This window comes from Tachysurus vachellii, chromosome 14, assembly GCF_030014155.1.
Source record: "Tachysurus vachellii isolate PV-2020 chromosome 14, HZAU_Pvac_v1, whole genome shotgun sequence".
In the NCBI taxonomy this organism is placed as follows: domain Eukaryota; kingdom Metazoa; phylum Chordata; class Actinopteri; order Siluriformes; family Bagridae; genus Tachysurus; species Tachysurus vachellii.
This window is the reverse complement of record NC_083473.1, coordinates 1625771-1649826: the sequence shown is the minus strand read 5'-3', so window position 1 is coordinate 1649826 and position 24056 is coordinate 1625771. Positions and strand designations below refer to the sequence as shown.

The following is a 24056-nucleotide window of genomic DNA, read 5'->3' as shown; positions in this document are numbered from 1 at the left end:
TCAACAAATCATTCTTCAGTGTCAGTAGACGCCCTTTCAATGGTTTGTTGTCCTCAAGACACATGATAACTTTTTGGATAAATGTAAAAGTAAGCTCGAGATTCTTTGGATACTGTACTGTAGGTCTAGTGCATAGATGTACCCAAAGAGCAGAAGAAATGAGTCAGCCAGATTTGTGGGACCACTCACAAGTATTTCATCCTCCACGACAATACAGATGCTCTCAGGGCTGAAGAGGGCTGCATCAGTAGGGTCATCTGTGACGACTGTCAGGAGAGCCACCGGAGTGTCAGTGAGGTCTGGACCATCTGCTGACTATAAAACACAAATAAGACAAGAATGAGTTCAGCCCCTCAAGGATACAAATCATGCTAATGATGTCTAGACATTACTGTCACTTAGCACTTAGACTGCAACTAACCTACATGTTTAAACTATTTTTAGCATAATTTTTGTTTAGTTGAATGCTTTATACTTACCTTTTCATTTATGTAATTTCTACATGTCAGTTTGCAGAATAACAACTCAAGTAAACTTCATAAACAGGTCCTGGGGGTATTCCAGAAAGGAGGTTCAACAAATTCTGAGCCTAACCCTGAACTCTGAGTTGACTTACCCTGTGAAGTGAAACTGAGTTTTCAGTTCCAGAACAGCTGATCTGAGTTAGATAAGTCAACTCTGAGTATGTTAACTCTGAGTTGAGCTCCTGCCTGACGACTAGTAAAAAGCAATCATCAATGGAGCTCCAATACTTGATTCACCATGGCAACAGGAGAAAACAGGCAGCAGACATTTTCTGGCTGCGGCCATAATAAAAAAAAATCACTGACACAGACAAATCACAGTTTTAAATGCAGTTGTCTTTTCATTTTGCATCACTCGAGTTTTCACTTAACCTGCTTTCAGGAATATCCCCCTGGTTCTCCAAGAGTTCGTTGAGTGATGTCATATGTTTAAGCTGACTGAATAGCTAGGCAAAGGGATTGATAGTGAGGCCAGTACACTTACATTACAGGTCCTGAAGAACTTGAAGGCATCTTCGCGCAGGTACACAGGAAGTGCACGAAGGACGAGGGCCCGTCTCATATTTACATCACGTTGTTCCTAGATGGACAAAAAATATCCATTACAATAGTAATTACACAAATGCAGAGCAAACACTTAAAGGAACATGCCGACTTTTTGGGATTTTAGCTTATTCACTGTATCCCCCAGAGTTAGATAAGTGCGCACACACCCTTTTCATCTTTGTGCGTCCCGTAACTCTGCAAGGTCATGAGACACAGGCATCTTTTAACAGTATACATACAGGGAACTATATTCTCAGAAGGCAAAGCACTGCTACTTGGGCGGAGTGATTTGCTCGCAGCACCTGAGAAGCCCCCTGATGAGGAGCAAAGAGTTCGCTCAGAGTTGCTCTAATCTCTCCGCCCAAGTAGCAGTGCTTCACCTTCTGAGAATATAGTTCCCTGTATGTATGCTGTTAAAAGATGCCCGTGTCTCATGACCTTGTTATTTGTACACGCTGTGACTATACAAATCACAACATATAAATAGGAAACTGTTTGCGTTATTTTGTCACTTATTGGGAGCAGTATGCTAGCTGGAGCCATTTACTTCCAGTCTTTGTGCTAAGCTAGGCTAGCGGTGGGTGCGTCAGACAGAGTTACGGCATGCACGGAGATGAAAAAGTATGTATGGACTTATCTAACTCTGGGGGATACGGTGAATAAGCTAAAATCCCAAAATGTCGGCGTGTTCCTTTAAAAAAATCAAAGTGTTAAATAGCTCCATATTCTGATGGTGGTCATTGCTATAGATGGTAGATTCAGTATTTTGGGTCACCATTTCTACAGTAAAACATTTTTCAAATTAATAACTTTCTATTGTAAATACTTTAATAACTCACAAAGGAAAAATTTGAAAAACACTTAAAAAAAAGAAAAACACTTAAAATTGTGAATCAAATTTTACGAAAACAGTAGTTATTTGGACTTCATCAAATTGAAGCTGCTAAAGTATCTTTAGGGTACCTCTTTCTGAATGCATCTTGTCAAGATGTCTATCTCTGATCAGATAATGTGTTCATGGCATAATCATTTAACCTTGGGACACAGTCAAGGCAATTCACACTATGGCTTTTTACAGTTATCTGCAAACAATCTGTTAATAATCTGTTTCTGAATCATGCAAAGTTAAAAATTCACCTGAAGGTCATAAATCCTCATGAGCTTGGCTAGCTCCTCCGCTATCTTGCCAGTCTTGGTGGCCTTGTCTCTGAACAAGGTGATGAGTTTAGGCGCATGTCTGTCCAGCTCCTTGTAGAATTGATTGCGCAGGTTAACGTTGTTGATTCGGTGGAACTCTGCAAACACCTGTACATGGACAGAATTACACAGAAATGTACAAAGATGAATTAGAAACAGAATTGTGAATGTATTTTAAGTTTTCAGTTGGCAGGTAGCAAAACCAAGGGCAATTCTATTAGGGATGAGTCAGAACCAAGGTCAAAATAGAAAGTTAATTGTCATTAATTTAAAACAGGAAGTATTATGTTATCTAAAGAAAATTAAAATAATAGACCTCTGTATACTTTGTTTACTGTGAATGGCAAAAATATGTCAAAGCGGGATGTGTTGTCAACTTTTTACATCTGCCATTTGCTTTTTGGTGAATATTAAAATATTAAATTTAAATATTGGAAAGTCAGTCATGTTCAAAGTGGGCATGCTAAAGAGTAATGCTGATTAATTGCTCTCAACAGGGAGAACAGTAAAATAATGATAAAGATTTTTTAATTATTTATTTTTACCTGTGACTCCATAAGTAGGTCTGGCCATCTGTCCACGATGTCTCTCACCCGTGGAGCTACAAGAGATCGAACAATTTCTTGGCGACGAAGGGCATAGGTTGTGTTCATGAGCTTGCCTATGACTAATTGGTTTCTCTCAGTCTTTTCGACTTCATGTATGATTTCTTCTCTCATTGTTTCCAGAGTGGCTGGGGTTTGATCCTTCGGTAGGTTGATGTAGTTGACCTCAGCTTTTTGAGCTTTCTTTATGTTTTGATGGGGGTGATCATTGTCGGGGTTGTTTCGGCTCCGCCTCCCTGTGTTGATGGCTACTTCTGCAACCCCAGCTTTGGCCAGATTGTTACGGTAAGACGCAACCTTGTACCCTATGTGACGTTTTTTTAAGGATTTCACTCTTCTGTGACCTCTTTAACTTCAGCAATTTTCCTGATTCTTCATAAACACGATTTCCTTCTTCTAGTATATGCTCTGTTTCATAATCAAAACCAGGAACAACAAAGTGATCAGGCCAACTCTTCTGGCGCAATAACGCAGGTGCATGTGGGAGTACTGTATGTCTGTGTCAGAAGATGCAGTAGATGAGGTGTCACCTTCAGGTCTGATGACTCTCAATGTGCCCTTCTCTGGTAACTCCTGGATGTCCACAAGAAGGCAAAGATCACCATCAAAATCCGGATCCTCATAGTGCAAGCTAAAGTCCCCATCCAGTCTCGGCTTGAACCTCTCTTGCATTATTTCTTTCAGCTCCTCCACTGACTTTGGTCGCTCAAGTGGAGTAAGTTTCAGGGCGGTGTCTCGTGCAACATACACACGCAGCACATGTTTCTGGGCAGCAGCCATCTTTTGGTTCGTAAAAGACAAAAACCTGTTAATTTTCATGAAAAGTGAAGGTGACGCACACTACATATACATATCCACATACCCACTGATCCACACAAACACTGGGACACCACTTGAACGATGGGATGTATGGAAGGCCAGCTGTTGTAGTGGGGCAGTTTATTCATGGACTCACTGGTCCGCACAGCTCCAAGAGAATGTGTTCATGTGTGTGAATGTGTTCATCTTAGGGCTGCACGATAAATCGCAAGCGATTGTCACGCGCATCTCATCAGTAAAGCCGGTTCCTTGATTAGTAGTAAATCGCCATCAGCTGCTTTCAGAAGGAGCGGCATTTACTACACAGAGCCGTAGTTCACTGACAAGTTTGGAAATATTGCATTCATAATCGCGGATGAATCGCCTGCAATTATGAATGCGATATTTACCTGCTTGTCAGTGAACTACGGCTGTGTGTAGTAAATGCCGCTCCGAGACGAAATGCACGTGACAATCGCATGCGATTTATCGTGCAGCCCTAGTTCATCTGTTTACCTGCTTCAACAAATCTTCAGTTTAATAATATGAAATGTTTGGGTGTCAAGAGCAATCTACCATCTATGTTGTAAGCGCAGAGAGGTGTTTTGTCATTTAGCTCTGATGGGGTGTGAACAGCCAGATTGTTTGGGAAAAGTTCGTAAGATCTCAGGTGTATAGTATGATTTGTGCTCTTGGCAAAGAAAGACAACACTACTGTTGTAACCAGGAGAACCTGTTCAATTCTACAGTAATTAGGCAGTCCCCCCTCTTGTCCCACAGACAAAAACATTCCTAGATCATAATCCGTTCCATCAATGCAGACCTTTGATGTGCTGTAAATAACATTGCTTGCTGTTATTTGTTCAATGTATGTCTTGGCAACATTTGGAAGCATTGATACCAGTACAGAAGAGACATTTGATGTCTGCTGGTGAGGTTTGAAGAATCCTGAGGCACTGAGATGGTATGCTACCATGTATTGATGCCTGTCTGCAAGCGTTTTTAACACATTTTTAAAGTTTTGTGTGTCGTGTACAACTCTCTTGAAAAAACGGTGCTTACCCTCAAACCTCATTGTCCACAAGTGTACAAGTGGCCCAAAACGGCGTACAAGGTCAGGATAGTGTTCAATGTAGTGATGCTTAGGACGGAGTTTGAAATCTGGAAAGGCTTCTTTCAGCATCTCTCTATGATCCTGTATCTTGGACTGTAAATACTGGATGGACTCCTCTGTGAATTCTGAGCACAGCGATAACTCTGCTACCTCTTTTAAGTCCATAAGCACAGTCCATGATCCATCCTCTTCAGGAACTGCATTCCCAATAATAAAAGGAAGCAGTCTAAGCAATGTGGCATTTTCATGGCCATTACCACCAATGCTTTTCTTTACAGCAAAGGTCTGTGGTATTTTATGAGGTTTGTCAACCTTGTCTGTGTGCTGGTATGGAAACGATAAAATTCTCTCGTTCAAATATTCAAGGGTGAAGTATTTGCGACGGATCATCTCTCCGATACATAGCGCGAGCTCTACGGGCACAATTCCCTCAAAAAGATCGTGGAGGGCATCAGGTGGAAAGCCAGTTACGGTATGAAAATGCTCTAGATGCTGGCTCAGGACACAATCTGCCTGAACACCATTCTGACTCTGACTATCCCCATGCATTACAGCATACACATCACTATTGTGGCTGTCTTTTGTCCTAAGACTGAACTCACCACTTGCAACCTCATGAGTCTGAAGTTTAGCTTGTGTTGCTGTGCAGAATCTGCAAAAATATTCTGCTCTAAAAGACTTTGAAAAGCCTGCCAAATCATGACCTGCAAGATTGTCGGACACCACACACATGACTGTTCCTTGAACTACCTTACCAATAGACTCAATGAATACCCCATCTTGTTCAAGGGTGCGGAGGTCTCTCAACAAAGGACCAAGAGCTTTTTCATAGCCAAATGTCTGTATGTCAACCACTTTACATAAAGCTGCAAGCTGAATTACATGCAGGGCTGATCGGTATTTACTGGGAAGATCAGCAAGCATCCAGTAAACTGAACAGATTTTGTGTATTTTGCGTGATGTGCCAAGTGGATTGGCTATTTCCAAATCATCAATGTAGAAAATGAGTGTTATCTTTAACTGATCTGAAGACAAGAATGTGTTCTCTTTGAAGTACAAACCATCTTGGTGGCTTACATAATGACTGTTTTGTGCCACTTTTGTTTCTTTAATTTTGTCCAGAATATCCGTATGATTGAAGATTTTTTGTATCATCTCAAGAATGGGAACATGCACTGCTGTATGTCCTGGCTGTAGCAGATACTGTACAGGTTTTACCACAGGGTAATTATTTTCGATGAAGGTTTTCCTTCTCTTTGTTGAGGATAACTGCTTCCCCTTAGCTGTGGCACTGACAATAACATTACTGTCCATAACAGTACTGACAACCTCATTTAGAAGTGTTTCACTGACAGTGATGCCATGACTCTGTAAGACCTCTCTAATGTCATATTTGAGTATCGGTTGGGACAAGGAAAATAATTGAGTCAAATGTTCCACTATTTCCCGAGATGCCATGTCAGATACATGAAGAATAGAATGCATCTTTAGGAATAATAATGCTAAGTTTTGGTGCAAATGGGCTCTTAAAGTGTCTGTGTCACACTGACTGTTTACCTCATCGAGATCAAACGTGTCCGCAGACCCTGCACTGTGACTTTCAACAGGTTCCCCAAGACTTTCTGCTGCAACTACAACTGGGGCACTATCATTGTCTGCCAATACGACACATTCACCAAAGTCGGAATCACCACCATGTTTTCTACTTTTATGTGCATTAAATGCTGAGTAGCTATTTGTTCTGTAATTGCAGTTCTTGAATGGGCATGCTACCATCTCATGACTTCGTAAATGACTTCTCAAATGACAAAATAGAATTTCCTCCGAAAATGGCTGTTTTCCCTTACACAAAGGACATGTAAAAAAACTGCATGCTCCTTCAGTTGCATCTACTCTACATGAATCATTATGAGATCTTGACAAATGAGCTTTCATCGCTTCAAATGATGGAAAAGTACAAATGCAACTGTCATAGAGACATGGCAGGGGGGACACTCTTGAATATTGGCTATGTAGTACAGTATAGTGCCAAAATAATTTTCCCCGGGTATTTGAAGTTGAACAACACAACTTGCACTTCCACTCCATTAGGCCAACTTCAGCCTGCAATGTAAATATTTTCAATTAAAGTCTAAACCATTTCAGCCCTGATTTGCACTTTTGGCAAAAAAAGTTAAAATGTGTTGTAAAATTTTGAATGAGGGAGAAAATGATTATGCCAACCAGTTGACAACACATCAGTAATTTGATTAAGTCTGTTCTGCTGCAAAAAACCTAAAAAAATTGCACATTCCAAACAGATTAACCTTCCTCTTATGTTAGCTTTCTGTTACCATCTCTTATGTTAACGGGTCGGTTTTGACCCGTGTCTTAAAACAGTCATAAAATAGCCTCAAAACAATTATATATCATCAGATTTGTTTCCTACCTCTTAGATACCATGTTAGGCTTCCTTATCCATAAAAAGTTTGGTTTTAATATTTTTGGTGTGGCCCCTGGGCCTTTCTTTTGACAGCATACTTTGTTTTCAATTTCAAAAAAATGGTAAAACTAACCTCAAGAGAATTACATAAATAAATGAAAGATTGTTATGTTTCCTGACTATTACTGATGAGTATTAGGACACATCTCTTCAATAAATTTGTTTTATATATTTTTTAATTTTAATTTTATTAACTATTGTAACATCTATGGTGTTACGGGTCAATTTTGACCCATATTTTTTTTTTTCAAAAATAGAACATTAATACAAATACAAAATGAAAAGCAGAACAAGTAATAATACAAAATGTAGATTTGCACGGTCAAACACATAACAACCAATCAAGCAAATCAAACCAATAGAAATCTATTACTACTAAAAGTCTTTGTGTGCAAAAACATGCATGAGTATGTATGTGTTTAGATGCATGTGTGGCAAAAAAGTGACACTTTTAATGTGTTCTTTGCAGAGATATTTTGCAGTAGAAGCACAATATATTTGTCTTTCTGTCCTTATTGCTAGGGAAGACCTTACACCGCTTTCTTTTAGAATCAGGTGACCTAAGTAGGTTGTGGCTGTGCTGGTTGATGTTGAGAGAGGGCTGTTGGAGGAGGATGCAGGCAATGATGTTCTTTGTTTTGTTGATGGTGTGGATGGGGTGCTAGGTGAACTCTGTAGCTGTATGACCAAGGCTGCATCAGCTGTGAAGTGTTAGCTGTCAGCTGTGTCTCGGGGCACCCGTTACCTTCGCTCAATGTGTGCATTGACAAGGGAACCAGCTACTCAAAAAACATTCTTTGCTTTTTTTTTTTGGGTTGAGTTCCACCCCAGGTGAATGTGGGTCCACAACACAAATGCATTGTATGCATTGCATGTTATAAAACACAACCATTGGCCATCTCCTGGTCATTCACTGGCAAGTCTACTGTAGGTGGCAGTCAGCTTGTCCACCTCTCCATTGTTTTTATTATAGTCCAGGATTAATATGGGCTTTTTGTCACTTCGTGATGAGACAGCAGAATCTTTGTGAAAAGTGGACATAAGTACGACACTCCATTTTTTTTGGACAACATGAAACAGTGGTGGTGTCTGTAAAAGTGAATTTTGAAAAAAGAGGAGCCCTGAGCTTCACCTGTAATATTTCAACGGGCAACTCAGGTTTATTTTTTTATTTTTTTTATTGTGCCCACCATGGTAAGTTTCCTTCTAAGAAGTTCTTGTCCAAGGTCATAGCTGGTAAAAAATTGTCACACGTGATATTGTGATCCCGCAGTCCAGTAGTCATATCGAGGACTACATGTTTCGTTGTTTTTTCTCAGGGATGCCACTCACAGTTTTGCCTGTGTAAATCTGTAGATTTTGATGATGTTTGCTGCCATGAAATTCAGGAGGTACTGAGCTTTAATATATGTTACTTCAGCACTGGCAACCACCTCATCAGACTCATCAGATGTGTCTGTGTCTTCCGTTGATACTTTACATCAACTTCATCATCAGAAACATGCTTGTCCATATCACTATGCTGTTCTCTGTCCTCTGCCTCATTTTCAGCAAAGATATGATCCAGAGCTTGGCTTGTCGTAAATTCTTTTCATTTTCGCATGCTCCAAGATGGCGATGTGTACTCTGCAAGTCACTAACTCCAAACTGAATTGGTCTTATGCATGCCTTAGGTGTCTGGACGTATACGTCTAACTAAAGCTCACAGGTTTGGAAGAGAAGCTGGCTGTCAGTGGGCTGTTGGCTGACAGTGTTAGTGAGCTGATAGTGTGTTTATGATTTCAGATTTGGCACTAATTATAGCATTATAATATTATATTATAACTGGGTCAAAACCGACCCTAACTACACAAAGGTCATAATTCTCACTAGAGCATTTTATAATTTAGTAAAATTTATTTTTTGTTTTATTTTGTTTAAATAGAGGTTCCTGACAAAGTCAAAAAGCCTTGATGCAATTAATAAATTTGTGGTACTTTTAAGCATTTAAAACCTAAAAACGGGTCAGTGCCGACCCTAACACAAGACGAAGGCTGAAACAAATTAAACTGTGTTCCATGTCCACACGTGCTGGCAAAAACTTTCCCGCATCAGGGCAAATTCAAGATGGCTGACTCCACTTTCCTGAGGGAGAGATAAGACCCACCCACCAGAACATCATGACGTCAATAACGTCATGACACTATTGTATGGTTCCTAAAATTTTTGAGCGTTCCACAGAAATTAGCTATAAAATATTGAGCCCTATTCAATTAAAGTGGCATAAATCTTCACAGAGCTCAACACTTTATAGTTTGGTCAACTGCATAACGACATTTGAGTGTTATGACCTTGTTAGTTATGAGCTAGTACAACTGTTTGGGATTACAGTGTATGAATGATGCAGACCACCAAAGAAACCGGTACGTTTGTAGTATGGGACAACGTGAGCTTTCATCGTGCAGCCCCAGTCCAAAACTGGTTGACTGACCACCCAACATTTCTCGTGCAATACCTCCCACCATACTCACCATTTCTGAACCCCATAGAAGAGTTCTTTTCGGCATGGCGGTGGAAGGTATATGACCGGCAGCCTTTTGTGCGCATGCCTCTTGTGCAGTCCATGGAAGAGGCATGTGATGAGATTGATGTGGGTGCAATTCAGGGATGTCTGGCAAGGGAAGATATTGCCTGTGATGTTGACGAGTCGTTGTGGCCAGACCCGGCTGTGCGGCAAGATGCTGCCTAATTATTTTTCTTGCCTCTTTTTTTAAACTAATATATTTTTTCTAAAATTTTCTTTCAGTTTACTGATTTTACAGTTTTTTGTAAGAATATTTTTGTTCAGTCTCATGTAAATATATCTGCTGTGCATATGTTGCACTGACTTGTTTACTGTAGTGAAAATAAAAAAATGTTGCAACAGCATGTGTGTATCTACTGTACAAATATTTCTATGCATGTGAACAATCTGATACATATTTTAGTATTAGGGCAAAGCATACAGTACTTAAGATGGGGTGCTTTTCATTATGCCCAACAGTGGTTAGTTGGTTAGGCAAAAATCTGGTAATATGAATGAAGTGTGTGCCATTTCATACAAAAGTTTGATTTTGATAACACTATGTGTAGTTTCGGTTGCAGTGCTTCATTTTGCAGGATATGAGGTATTTTGCAGTTTGGGTGTGTGGTTTTGTGAATTGTGTTAAGTATTTTGATAAAACCAGACTAGTTTGAAAAATTGTGTGTTAGCAATTGGAAAAAACTCATTCGTAGGGAGTTACATTGACATCGGGAGAGGATTTTGAGGCCCAGAGTGGATGTTTTGTCACTTCCCTATCCATTTTTATTTGAGCGGTACTGTTTTTCTTTACAAATCAATAAGATACATGCACAAGTACAAGATCCTGAGGAAGACCCCATCAACCCTGCAGATTTCCAGGATGAAAGGGTATTCCGAGCTATGATATGCTGCAATGTCTTCTCAGATTAATAATGATATCCACCCCAACCACCACAAAACAAAAAGAAAATGAATAAACACAATCACAGCAATTTATATGGTGTTTATTTCGTACCACAAAAAAAAAAATAAAAAAAAGGTTAGATTTTACTATAGTTTCAATATTTCCTAGAATTCACCTATGACCATACACTCACCTTTAGCTTTTCTTTCAAAATCTCCATTTCCAGATCTGCTTTTTGGATCTTTTTAATAAGAAGAATTCTATATAACTCTTTAACTGTCAACTGAAAATACAGTAGATTAGAGTTACATAATGTAGTTCTAAAATTCTACAGAATTAAACTGTGGCATTTACTGTAAATCACTGAGCTGTGTTCATCTGTGCACCAGAAGTTGATGGACCTTCCTCCTGCTGTTCCTCCACACTCTGGGGGAGATTTATAGATATAAACTTAGAGTCTATAAGCTACTCCACATAAAAATGTAAAATAAATGTGAATGTGTAGATTGTTTGATGTGTAGACACATAATATTAACATTACCTCTGTAGGCCTCTCTGTGGCAGCAGAAACAGTTTCTTCATCATACCTATCATCCTGTAAAGATGAACATTCCATAAAGTACACTTTATAATACTATTTGTCATAATTTATGGTGTATTGAGTAGGCTGCTTACATCTGCCTGGGGTTCTGTTGGGACAGGAGGCTCCAAGAGACAGATATTACCATGTGAATCTGTTGGGACCAAAACCCAACCCAAAGTATTAAATGGAAATATCACAAAAAGTCTATATAAATAAATAGCACATACTGTAGGTAGATGTCTTACATTTTATGAAGGCACTTCTGGAATCTTCTGGATTGACTTGTTCTGATGAAGTCCTCCAGGAATTCCCTCAGCCATTGGCCTTCCAGCATTCAGGCTCAGGACCATCTCCTCTGCATTTGTCAGAGGTGGTGGTGCAGGTCCTCCCCCACTTTGCCTTCTTTCTTACCGAAAACTGAGTTTCCCATCTCAGGGTTTGTCAACTCAGAGTTCAGTTTTAAACTCAGAGTGGGTTGAACATCCTTTCTGAAGCAGGCCCCAGGCCCTGAACTAATGGGCTTAAAACCTCAATTAACTATATTTGAGAATAGGGGGCAACTTACATGGGCCATAACAATACATACACCTGTCAATAATAAAAAAAAAATATTTCATACAAAAACAATGCGTTCTAATACATAACATCCAAGCGGCCTACATGTGTATAATGTTTTTAGTGTTGTATTTATATAAAAAAAGGGGGGTATAAATTCATTATGTTTAAGTGTTTTTCAGAACTAATCAAAAAGAAATAAAGATGTGGGGATGGACTAGGATGGCAGATGTCATAACAGCGTTAAACATACAAGAGAGCCCAAAGCTGTCCCAAAGTGCTTAATGGTCTACAATGGATCCATGTTCCAGTCTTGGTGTTCTTGACTCCGATGAACCCAAAGTACTTCATGTTTTTCACTGCTACACTGGAATAAACTTCTTGTTCTTCATTAAGAACCCTCATACTTTTATTTTCTTACGATCTCTAGTTTTTCACTGTTTACAGACAGATTGTTGGCTTTACACCAGGCAGTTAGTTGTTTCACCTCCTCTCTGTATGCTGACTCATCGTTCTTACTGATGAGACCCATAACAGCACTTGTACCTTTGTGGTCGTCCACAGCTTCTATTTGGACTGTGTGGTGATGGACTCAAGATGTACTGTAGATGGTCACAGATGCCATTTACTCCTACAAGTTAATGGAGTCGCCATTGTTTGCAGCCTCCTTGAAGATGTTCCAGTCAGTGCACTCAAAGCAGTCCTGAAGAGCAGAGTTGGCTCCTGATAGCCAGGATTTCACCTGCTTCAGAACCGGTTTAGAGTCTGATGAGTGGTCTGTATGCTGGAATTAGCATTACAGAGATGTGGTCTGTGTAGCAAAGGCGGAGGCTCTGCACAATATGAGCCGGGTGTGTTTGTGAAACTGTCCTTTTGTTGACTCTACTGAGTCATGATTTTGTGCATAGCAAATGGCAACAAACTGTGGATCTGTTTGTGTTGTAAATAGCTCACCATCACCCCCACAGCAAATATTGTGGTGTGTGACAGGAAGTCTTTCAACACTGCTAAGAAAGCCCCTCTTCCATGAAAGGAAACAGCCCCCGTCATGGAAAAATGTCTAAGGTTTACAGCTTGAGCTGTTTCTTTTCACAGATCTGCTCTCACCAATGAAGGTGATAAAAATAGCATTAATGTTCTTTTTTTAAAAATCAGTATAGTTATAGTATAGTATAGACACACCAATATTATCTATTCTCTAATCTCTATTACACAATCTTCTTGAATTTGTAATGTTTGTGTGATATATATATATATATATAGTTCTTCCTTGTTCAATTCCTAAAAACAATATGCACAAGTCTTCATCTCTGAAATGAATGAAATGACAAATTAATTTAGAATTGAATGCTCAATACACACGTTTACAAAATGACACTGAACGTATATAGTACACTTACAAAAATAATAATTTCTAATCACACTATCGGGTGTCACAAACATGAGGATGGGAACACGTTTGGTTCCGCAAGGTTTTATTCCATCATCTCATGGAGTCTTTCCTCAACACTGTTGCCTCTGGTTTGGGGATTTACTGTATAGTCTAATGTTAAAAGTACTATACAATATATAAAAAATAAATAAAATAATCCTGCAATTTTTCTTCATTAATGGAAAAAAGTAATAAAAACTTTTAAATATCTTGTATTAAAATAATTCCTTTAGTACTCTTCATCCACCTTCATCAATGGTCTCAGGTAAACTTTGCACAGTTTTGTAGGTAAATCAGCAGTTTGTGAGCCTCTGACTTATTTTTTTAATTTTCATTGCTTTATAAAGATCTTTGCTCAAGACTGAGGACAAAACAGCCAGGTAAATAAGTGGGGTCAGTTAATACAATAATCAAGGCTGATTACAAGAATTACCATGCAGAAAAAAAACTGACAGCATTTGTGTGAAATGGCAGGATGTGTGGGTTCGTGGTTATTTAAAGCTGAAACCCTGCCATTGCAGCAGCAGCAGCAGCATCAGCATCAGCAGCAGCTTTAACCTTTTCTACACTGTCAGAGAGAATGGCCAGGCTGCTGTTTATACAGCTTGCAGCTGGTAAGTACACAAGTCTTCTGTGTTAAATGTTAACCAAAAAATTCACTTTATTATACTTTACTGCTGTGTGATGCTACTGTAAATGTTATCTAGTAACAGTTATTTTTGATGTAGTGTGATGTACTTAAATAACAAGTGTTAAAAGAAATGTTTGTTCCTCTTGTCACTTGTTACAGCATAGATAGATAGATAGATAGATAGATAGAGAAAATTCAAGTGCAGCTTTACTTCTGTCTGATACAAAGTGTTGACTGGGGAATCCCTCCATATATTTTAAACAAACTTCACCATATCAATGAGTTTATATAGCGTTTGTTATACACATGCATGTGAATGAGTGATTACAATAGAAATGATAATGTTTTAGAACAAGCACATTAATGTAGACTTGTGATATGAAGCTTCACTACAGTCAGAGCTGCCGGTCAGTAAATTCACCATCTCAGTGCTCAGTCAGGTGCTTATGGTGCTGTAAGAAAAAAACAAAATCTGAAATATTAATCTGAAGCACTTCTTCAAACAAACAAGTAAAATATGTTTGCATATTATTAGAGAATTCATACAAATTAAGCTGGATGTAACATAAAAGTTATAATAAATAGCTTACTCCTTATCCTAAGCTTAGAGGTTTATCTTTTCATACATCTTAGCTAATCTTATCTTAGCCAAATGAGCGAGTCACATTAGCAACATGAGAGGAAAAGGACAGTTGATTGTCCATGGTTACCCCAAGGTTGTGAGCTGTGGCTGAAGGGGAGATCAGATCATTGTGCAAGGATATAGCAAGGTCATGACCTGGGGATGAACAGCAGTTCAGGTTTGCTAAACACTTATCTAGCTGAATCCTGCAAGCAAAACATCATGTGTAACTTAATGCAGGCTCCTTGATCAGTAATGCCAGATGCTCCAGAAAGAAAAGACTCTGTAGTCTCTATAGTTTAGATCCTTTTGCTTCCTCCGTGTTGTGATCCTGCCCTTTATTGATCAGCTTCCTGATGGTTTGATCATATAGTAAGAAACTAGTTTTCTATTCAGTACAATAGACTGAGGTGTTAAATGTTGTTTGGGAAAGAGATGAAGAACCTGCTCTCTAAACACAGTGTTGTTCTTTCAGGTATCTTCACCTTGAGTCTTCAGATGACTTCAGCAGACATTGTATCTGTTCATCCTGGAGCAAACGTCACACTGTCCTGCAGCATCACTAATTATTCTGACATAATTTGGTATCAAGTTACATCTGTGGAGCTGAAACAGGTCATAAGTGCGAAGAGAGGGAGACTGGACAACCACTTCTCTCTTAGCTACACTGTCGATGACGGTCATTTTGATGTAACTGGAAACAGCAGTTTAGTGATTACTGGAGTTAAAGAGACAAATTTGGGATCTTATTACTGTGGAGCTCAAAACAAGTCACGTGTTCAACTTGGGAAACAAATCATACTGAAATTTACAGGTGGGTTTATTTTATTATTCAGCATTTAGTTTGAGATTGTGCTGGAAGATACAGATGAAACCCAACCTGAAGTGCATGTGAAAACAGGACGGTTAATTATGGACTCAGGTGTAAAGTGAAATATGTACACAAACAAAAAAGTAGATTTCTGTGAAGTGTGTGTCCTTTACCACACACAGGAGACATGAGAGAATGTGCTTCTGAGACTTGGAAATCACCAGAGAAGGAAGTGTGGTTTTCACTTTTATATCTAACTAGCTTGCTATAAATAGATAATTTAACACCCGTAAAGAAACGTTCCCTTATATTTTTGTTAATTCTTTCTTAGCCTGTCATTCTTCAAATTTCTTCCTGTGCCTTCCATTTCAGACTCATTTCTTTTTCAGCTCCGCTCCATACCGCTCCATACCATACCATACCATACCATACCATACCATACCATACCATACCATACCATACCATACCATACCATACCATACCATACCATACCATACCATACCGGTCACCTCTCTACAAAGGTACAACAGAGAGCAGTGTCATAGGGCTTAAATATCCCACCTGCCAGGTGTCAGCAATCCAAATTAATCAGCCTGGAGAATCAGCCAGTTCTCAGAGATGGTCTCACTGTTGCCCTCTGCTGCCTGCTGGTGGTGTAACACAGTGTAACACAAACAGTAAAGGTTAAACAGAGCATATCTGATGCCCACACACTTTAAAATTCTCGATACTGCAGTTTCAGTCGTCCTCAGTGGTTAGTCATTTTAAAAGCTGAGTAATTTTAATCTACATTGTAAGAACTGCAGATACTTTGCATTCACTGCAAGAGGACCGGACTTGTGCATCACACTACAGCTTATTAAAGTCCGAGTATGTAACTGACTGCTAAATACTGGTTCACAGGCTCATGGAGGGCATTTGATTTTATTATTTCTGTTTATTTCTGAACTTTCCATCAGTGTTTTAATAAACAAATGTAACATGCACAATTCTGTATATGTTATAAATATTCATGACTGGATTTCTGAATGTATTGCTACAGCAATGCTACAGTAACGTACAGCATGAAACATGGCTTGTACTGTTTAGAATAAATTTCAAATTTATTTGAATGGACATGATACAGCTGTAATCCAGTGTTAAATGGAATCTTACAAAAAGTAATTAATTTAATTATTTTATTTAAGTATATAGAACTAGATTAAACAGACAGTACAAATCTGTCAGGTGATATCACGTGTCTGTTGACCCCAAGGTTAAACACATTTATCAGACACAAGTCATTGTAATATAAACTTCTGCTAACACATTGAGTTGTTATATTGCAGCTTCCAACACAAACAAAAAGCAACAGATTACAAAAGGACAAATAGAGATGTTTTATATATTCTTTACCATCTAGTGTGCACTCACGATTCACTCTCTTTGTCTCTCTTTCAGACAAAGCACACAATGAAAGTGTTTCCTCATCTGCATATATGGATCATTGCAAAATTCTAAATATAATCCTAACGTGTGTGTGCTTCATCTCCTTCCTAATTAACATCATCTGCATTTGTGTGTTCAGTTCCCGAGTGCAAGGTAAGAGCTTGTGTACAGATCTACATTAATGCAAGTCAGAATGAACACATAGGTGATTCCCCACAACCACAATACAGTTTATATAGGAAAAGCAGTGACTTGTGTAAACTTTAGTTAGGTCCACTATAATAATAATAATAATAATAATAATAATAATAATAATAATCTATAGTGTAGATTAACAGTGTGTTACAAGCACATGGGTGACATCACGTCACGATAGCATCATGTAAACAGGACATTCACAAGTTTCAGTTTCATTGGAGCTGGAAATCCCCTTTACATGGTGACACTTTTTGTACTTTTCTAAACTTGAATGTACAGTCATGTGAAAAAATTAGGACACCCCATGAAAGCCTGTCTGTTTTTTTAAATAGTTTTAAACATATGGACATTTTATCTTCACTTTAACAATATTGAGAGATTCGAGTAAAATAAGTAAACAAATTAAACAAAGAAATGAAAAGTCTTTTTTAAATGATCTAAAAAAAAAATCCAATTTTTTGTGGACAGAAAGAAAGGACACACCTACAATTATACTGAATAAAATGATCTACAGCTGTATCACATCAGGTGTAAATTATAAGAACGTTGTTACAGAGCATTTTGTCTTATTTAATCCTCAGATATTTAGTTTGGTTTGCTCTTAATTGTTAAAGTCAGAGGTTTCAACATGGTGAGATCCAAAGAGCTCTCTGAGGCCTTCAGAAAGAAGACTGTTGACGTTTATGCGTCTGGTCAGGGATATAAAAAGATCTCAAAATAAATTGTAAATCGGAAATCATTTACAAGTGGAGAACATTTAAAACAACTCCAAACATCAGCAGGTCAGGATGTTCAGACAAATACAACACAAGAGCAGACTGCAAGATGATTAAAGAAGTCTCACTCACACACTCACTCACTCACTCATTTTCTGCCGCTTATCCGAACTACCTCGGGTCACGGGGAGCACACATCACGGGTTCACATACATGTGAACAATAACAAACAATACTCACCTACAGCACTCAGTCTTTTTGGGAAGAGTTTGCCAACTGTCCTGTTCACATCCTTCTAACCGTCATTCAACAGGGTTTACTAACATTTCATTAGCTCTGGTTTACGTCCACTGTATACAGTTGTCCTGACTACACTCACTCACTCACTCACTCACTCACTCACTCACTCATCTTCTACCACTTATCCGAACTACCTCGGGTCACGGGGAGCCTGTGCCTATCTCAGGCGTCATCGGGCATCAAGGCAGGATACACCCTGGACGGAGTGCCAACCCATCACAGGGCACACACACACTCTCATTCACTCACACACACACACACACACACACACACACACACACACACACACACACACACACACACACACACACTCTCATTCACTCACACAATCACACAATCACACAATACGGACAATTTTCCAGAGATGCCAATCAACCTACCATGCATGTCTTTGGACCGGTGGAGGAAACCGGAGTACCCGGAGGAAACCCCCGAGGCACGAGGAGAACATGCAAACTCCACACACACAAGGCGGAGGCGGGAATCGAACCCCCAACCCTGGAGGTGTGAGGCAAACGTGCTAACCACTAAGCCACCGTGCCCCCCTAAAGAAGTCTCCAAAAACCCTAAAATATCATCACGGGACCTTCAGCAAGCTCCTGATACAGCTGATGTCAAAGTGCATGAATCTACAATCAGTTAGTCAACTTTTAATGATCATGGGAGGTGTGAAGGAGGAAACCTTTACTGCCTAAGAAAATCATGAGGACAAGACTGAAGTTTGTGAAAGAACAGAGACAAAGGACAAGACGTCTGGAATAATGTTCTTGGGACAGATGAGTCTGAAACTGAGTTATTTAATTAATTAAAACTGAATTATTTGGACACCATAACAGAGGGAATGTTTGGTGTAAACCAAATACAGCATTTCAGCAAAAGAACCTCATACCAACTGTGAAACATGGAGGTGAAAGTGATCTGGTCAGATCATCATCATTGGATCCACTATGAATTCTACATTGTATCAGAAGGTGCTTGAGGAACATGTGAGACCATCTGTCAAAAAACTGAAGCTTAAGCAGAACTGGACATTGAAACATGACAAAAACGTCCCAGTAAATCCACCAAGGACTCGCTGAACAGTAAAAAACAGAGAATTCTGGAGTGACCAAGTCAAAGCCCAGATCTAAATCCCATTGAGATCCTGTGTGGTGATCTGAAACAGACTGTGGATGTAAGAAACCCCTCAAACATCACACATCTGAAAGAGTTCTGCATTGAGGAACTTTCTTCCAGTCGATGTCAGAAACTGGTAGATGTCTAAAGAAACGTCTCATTAAGGATATTTCAGCCAAATCAGGGCACAGGGTGTACAAACTTTTTCATCAGATCAAATTTTTGTTGATTTCTTTTGTTTAAAAAGTGCAAACAAAGTTTTTTTTATGATTACATGCAATTACATCACTTTCATCAACAGATACAAATAAAATATAGATCAGAAATAGACACTTTAACATTTCTTAATAAAGAACTGAATATTTAATGGAATGTCCTAATTTTTCCACATGACTTTATGTATCTGTGATAAATTCCCCAAATCTGTGCTGTGTGTTCATGTTGTGTGTTTTCATGGTCATGTGTCTTGTCTCAGTCTCCTGTAACTGGTGTTTATCCTCATGATACTCACATGATTACTTTGCTTCAGTTTTATATGCTCCTGTATCTTCATGGTCTTCTCATGATGTTCTACCACATACATCACATCCTGAAGTGTTCGCTAGTTTCAGTGTTCCAGCTGCTGTGTGTCCTGTTTAAGACCAACAACTTCTTTGGTTTCTGCTGCCAGTTCTGACTGCACAGAATAAAGGCCACAATTATTGCATTTACAGAAATATACAACACTTTGTGTGTGTGTGTGTGTGTGTGTGTGTGTGTGTGTGTGTGTGTGTGAGTGTTCTTCCTATAATGCACACACTTTAAAATATCTCAAGTCAGTCTCATTACCTGAGGTAAATTTGACTCAGGTTACATTTAAACAAAAGCCGCACTGTCGTCAGTTTTATTATTAGCACAATTTTTTATTGCGTAACATCTGTCTGGTTTTCTGTTCCAACGTCTGATGTGACTTCCTATAACACAAACAGATGTTTTTAATGACAGCAGATTAGATTGTTAGAATGAATTGTGTTTGTTTTTCAGGAAAGTCACGATCATCACTCACATGCTGCAGTGACACCAACACCAATTATTCAGCTGAAAAGGTACTGAAGACATTTAACAATAACACACAGAGAGGGAAAAACCTGAATGTGAAACTGATTCATCATTTGTTAACTTCTTTTTTGGTCATAGAGATAAGCTATAGAACAGGCCTCTGCATGCTCTCATTCTAGATCCAGGGAGAGACACATAGACAAATTTATTCAGAATTATCAGCATATCGTCGCTGTCAGACGGAATCCTCGTATCTCCAAAAACGCTATTTTTCAGGAAATTAAAAAAACGCCGTACCTTATCTGCAGTGCACAGGGTTTAGTCCGCGTTGCAGTGGATTGTCTTGCGCTAAATTCCTGTCCTCAGACGAGCACCAGAACTAGCGGGGGTCAAGATTTTTTTTCTTTGAGCCCAGTGTTTTGAAGACATTTACCTCAGAAGACGTGTTGATTCGTTGCGACTCTTCTTGAGGAGAAATATGCCGTGAAGCTCTCCCACGGAGTGAGGAAGAGGTGGACAGTTGAAGTGTCCAATGGAGTTATGAGATTTGTGCTCAAGCTATTTTCAAGACTTTAGATTGGTTAATAACTTGTAAAAATAACAGACCCACGTGGGGACTGACCAATAGCATCGATATGTGAAAAAATATGAAATTGACCAAATTTGGACATACGAGGTTTCCGCCCGACAGCGACGATATATAAAGAACTTTGCATAATGTAATGTTTAGCCTGAACTTAAGAAAGGACAAATCCTAATCAGAAGAGATAGACAGTGATGAACTGGGTCAATTGTCTAGATGCAATTAAAAAGTAACTCTAACAAATATCTGGTATGAAATTCAAAAGATGATGATCATCACAGTTTAAAGTCAGTGTCATAATATTGGTAGAGCTCCGCAAATATGGAGCATAAATCATGACTCTGAATGTGTCATGTACGTGTGTGTTAGAAATTTCTACACTGTGGGATAAATGTTGAACTCAGTGAGATGTCACAAGCATTTCATTTAAATGAGATAATGTTCTAAAAATATGACTCATATCCGTAGCTAAAGTAGTTTCTGATATCAGAATGAAGCTTAAGTTTTGGTAACAATGTTATATTGAAACCTCTCTATTGTCTAAGTAACTAGGGCCATTCTGATTGTTTGGGGTTTTCTTTCTTGACATATACTATACTATAAAGTGCATTAACTGCAGTTTACTGACTGTGACATCCAAAATGTGATCGGCTCAAACACACAAATAAGACGTCAGGAAACAGATTGGACCACATAACACCACTGAAGAGAGAGCTTTAACATCTAACATGCACCCAATTGTTTTCTCTTATTTTTTGTAGGAAATGAATCTGCGCTATGACACTTTTATACACCAAAGAGAACCTGCTGAAAAGAACACGTCAGATTTGGGCGACGTGATATACGCAGGAATCAGACATCTACCAGCCTGATGTGACATAAACCTGAATATAGATCTGTATTCATCTGAAAAGGTGTTGAATCCTAACATGGTTAACAATGTAAACTCCATAATATTGTTATTTATATTATTTATATTCTCATTAATATGGATCAACACATTGTAAAAAGCCATTTAATTTATGTCCTGAAGTTACATGTATGAACTGTACAGTATGTCTCCCTGTAATTTTAACCTTGCTTGCTTCTGATAAAAATCCCTCACTTAATTGTTTTTGTCCTTAAAAGCTAAATAAAAATCAGTTAAATAAAACAGTTTCAATAAAAGGGTGTTTGTTACAGTGAGCAGTCGGGTCTCGAGGTGATGTCTGAAAAGGGCCAAACTGTGATGACAAGATGTCTGGGTCAGAGCATGTCTCATACAGCAGGTCTTTATTTTATAAAGCTTTTATTCTCTCAGTACCAATATTTAAAACAAAAAGTTATAATAAATTTATTCCCTCTAATATATCCTTAAACATTAAACCCCATGTCGGCTGTAACCCAGTGCTCTGCAGAATAAAATCTTTCTATCCTCCTCTTAGACACTAAAATCAGACCTGTTACTAAGAAAATTTACTACCAACTCATTCCATATTGTCACATTAATCTCATTCTTTCTCAGTTGGTGTACCACCTACTCCCACCTAACTCCCCACTACCACCTACTCCCACCTAACTCCCCACTACCACCTACTCCCACCTAACTCCCCACTACCACCTAACTCCCACCTAACTCCCCACATGACGGGTAAACACCATCTATGCAAAATATACATCTATAGCAATAAGTGTAATACTAATATGCGTAACAATTATCAACATCACTGTAAGCTCTAAAGAAACATGAATAGCAGTCACACTGGGACATGGTCCAAATTTTACTCTCATCTATAAACTACCCAAATACAAGAGAGAGAGAGAGAGAGAGAGAGAGAGAGAGAGAGAGAGAGAGAGAGAGAGACAGACAGACAGACAGACAGACAGACAGACAGACAAACAGACAGACAGACAGACATAAAGAGAGACTGGTATTAATTTGTACGAGACAGAAACATATTTCTCTTTAAAAAAAATCCCCCATATTATTAGCATGTGTTTTGTTCATTGGCTTTTTCAGTGGACCTGCTGGTTGTATCTTTACCTGTGCTGGACTTTTCATATTACATCTCATATAATTCCATCCTTATTCCTAAGAGAAAGGTCAGAACATTAAAACTAGAGGGTTGCTGTACTGTATTAATAAACTGACCTATTGAGCTACAGTAGATGAAATCTTTTTACACACTCCTTTTAATTTTGGATTCTAGGATGTAATAAATAAACAAATAAATAAATAATCATCATATCAGAACTTTTTTCACATACATGTGAACGATAACATACAATACTCACCTACAGCACTCAGTCTTTTTGGGAAGAGTTTGCCAACTGTCCTGTTCACATCCTTCTAACCGTCATTCAACAGGGTTTACTAACATTTCATTAGCTCTGGTTTACGTCCACTGTATACAGTTGTCCTGACTACACTCACTCACTCACTCACTCATTCACTCACTCACTCACTCACTCACTCACTCACTCACTCACTCACTCATCTTCTACCGCTTATCCGAACTACCTCGGGTCACGGGGAGCCTGTGCCTATCTCAGGCGTCATTGGGCATCAAGGCAGGATACACCCTGGACGGAGTGCCAACCCATCACAGGGCACACACACACACACCCTCATTCACTCACGCACTCACACACTATGGACACTTTTCCAGAGATGCCAATCAACCTACCATGCATGTCTTTGGACCGGGGAGGAAACCGGAGTACCCGGAGAAAACCCCCGAGGCACGGGGAGAACATGCAAACTCCACACACACAAGGCAGAGGTGGGAATCGAACCCCCAACCTTGGAGGTGTGAGGCGAACGTGCTAACCACTAAGCCACCGTGACCCCCTGTCCTGACTACACTGGAGTGTAAAAGGTGGAGTGTAAAGGGTGGAGTGTAAAGGGTGGAGTGTAAAGGTGGAGTGTAAAGTGTACACTGGTGTGTAGGACCTTTTAAAGACCTTTTTAAAAAGGTGCAAATTAAAAGGTGAAATGACTGTAAAAAGTATGATTTGTTACAGTTTTTCTCAAAAAAACTAAAAATTTGATGATAAAAACTGATGATAAACTTATAAAATGATATAAAATCTAAATATAAAACTTCACATTTCAGTTTTGGTCTTTCACTGTGGTTTACATAACAACAGCTGGACTCTAATAAAGACTGTACACAAAACACTCCAGTGCTCATATATTTATTTATTACAATCATATATCCCCATCATATTATGACTATATTATTATTATTATATTATTATTACTATTGACTAATTAGGCTGTAACTAGCCATGCTGTAGATGTGCGCTTGTGCTTGTACTGGTCATCTGACCGACCTGATTCACTACTGCT

At 38.8% G+C, this 24056-nt stretch overlaps 1 protein-coding gene across 2 annotated transcripts; it reads left to right on the top strand.

Annotated features, from left to right (window-relative positions):
* Positions 1 to 13824: 13824 nt before the first annotated feature.
* Positions 13825 to 21820, top strand: LOC132857179 (uncharacterized). 2 transcript variants are annotated; one of them, XM_060887179.1, is made up of 5 exons: positions 13825 to 13896; positions 15011 to 15349; positions 16787 to 16927; positions 20128 to 20189; positions 21487 to 21820. In XM_060887179.1, exons 1-5 carry the CDS (start codon positions 13863 to 13865, stop codon positions 21595 to 21597), a joined length of 687 nt encoding a protein of 228 aa, XP_060743162.1. In that variant the 5' UTR covers positions 13825 to 13862; the 3' UTR covers positions 21598 to 21820. The 2 variants fall into 2 exon arrangements, with proteins under 2 accessions (XP_060743162.1, XP_060743163.1); XM_060887180.1 differs by lacking the exon at positions 16787 to 16927.
* The last annotated feature ends 2236 nt before the right edge of the window (positions 21821 to 24056 follow it).

Bases quoted from the DNA above. Each gene is read 5' to 3' on its own strand.
- LOC132857179 (XM_060887179.1), top strand. From the start codon at position 13,863: ATGGCCAGGCTGCTGTTTATACAGCTTGCAGCTG. The intron at 16,928-20,127 runs GTAAGAGCTTGT...TTTGTTTTTCAG, and splicing joins GTTCAGTTCCCGAGTGCAAG to GAAAGTCACGATCATCACTC. The intron at 20,190-21,486 runs GTACTGAAGACA...TATTTTTTGTAG, and splicing joins CCAATTATTCAGCTGAAAAG to GAAATGAATCTGCGCTATGA.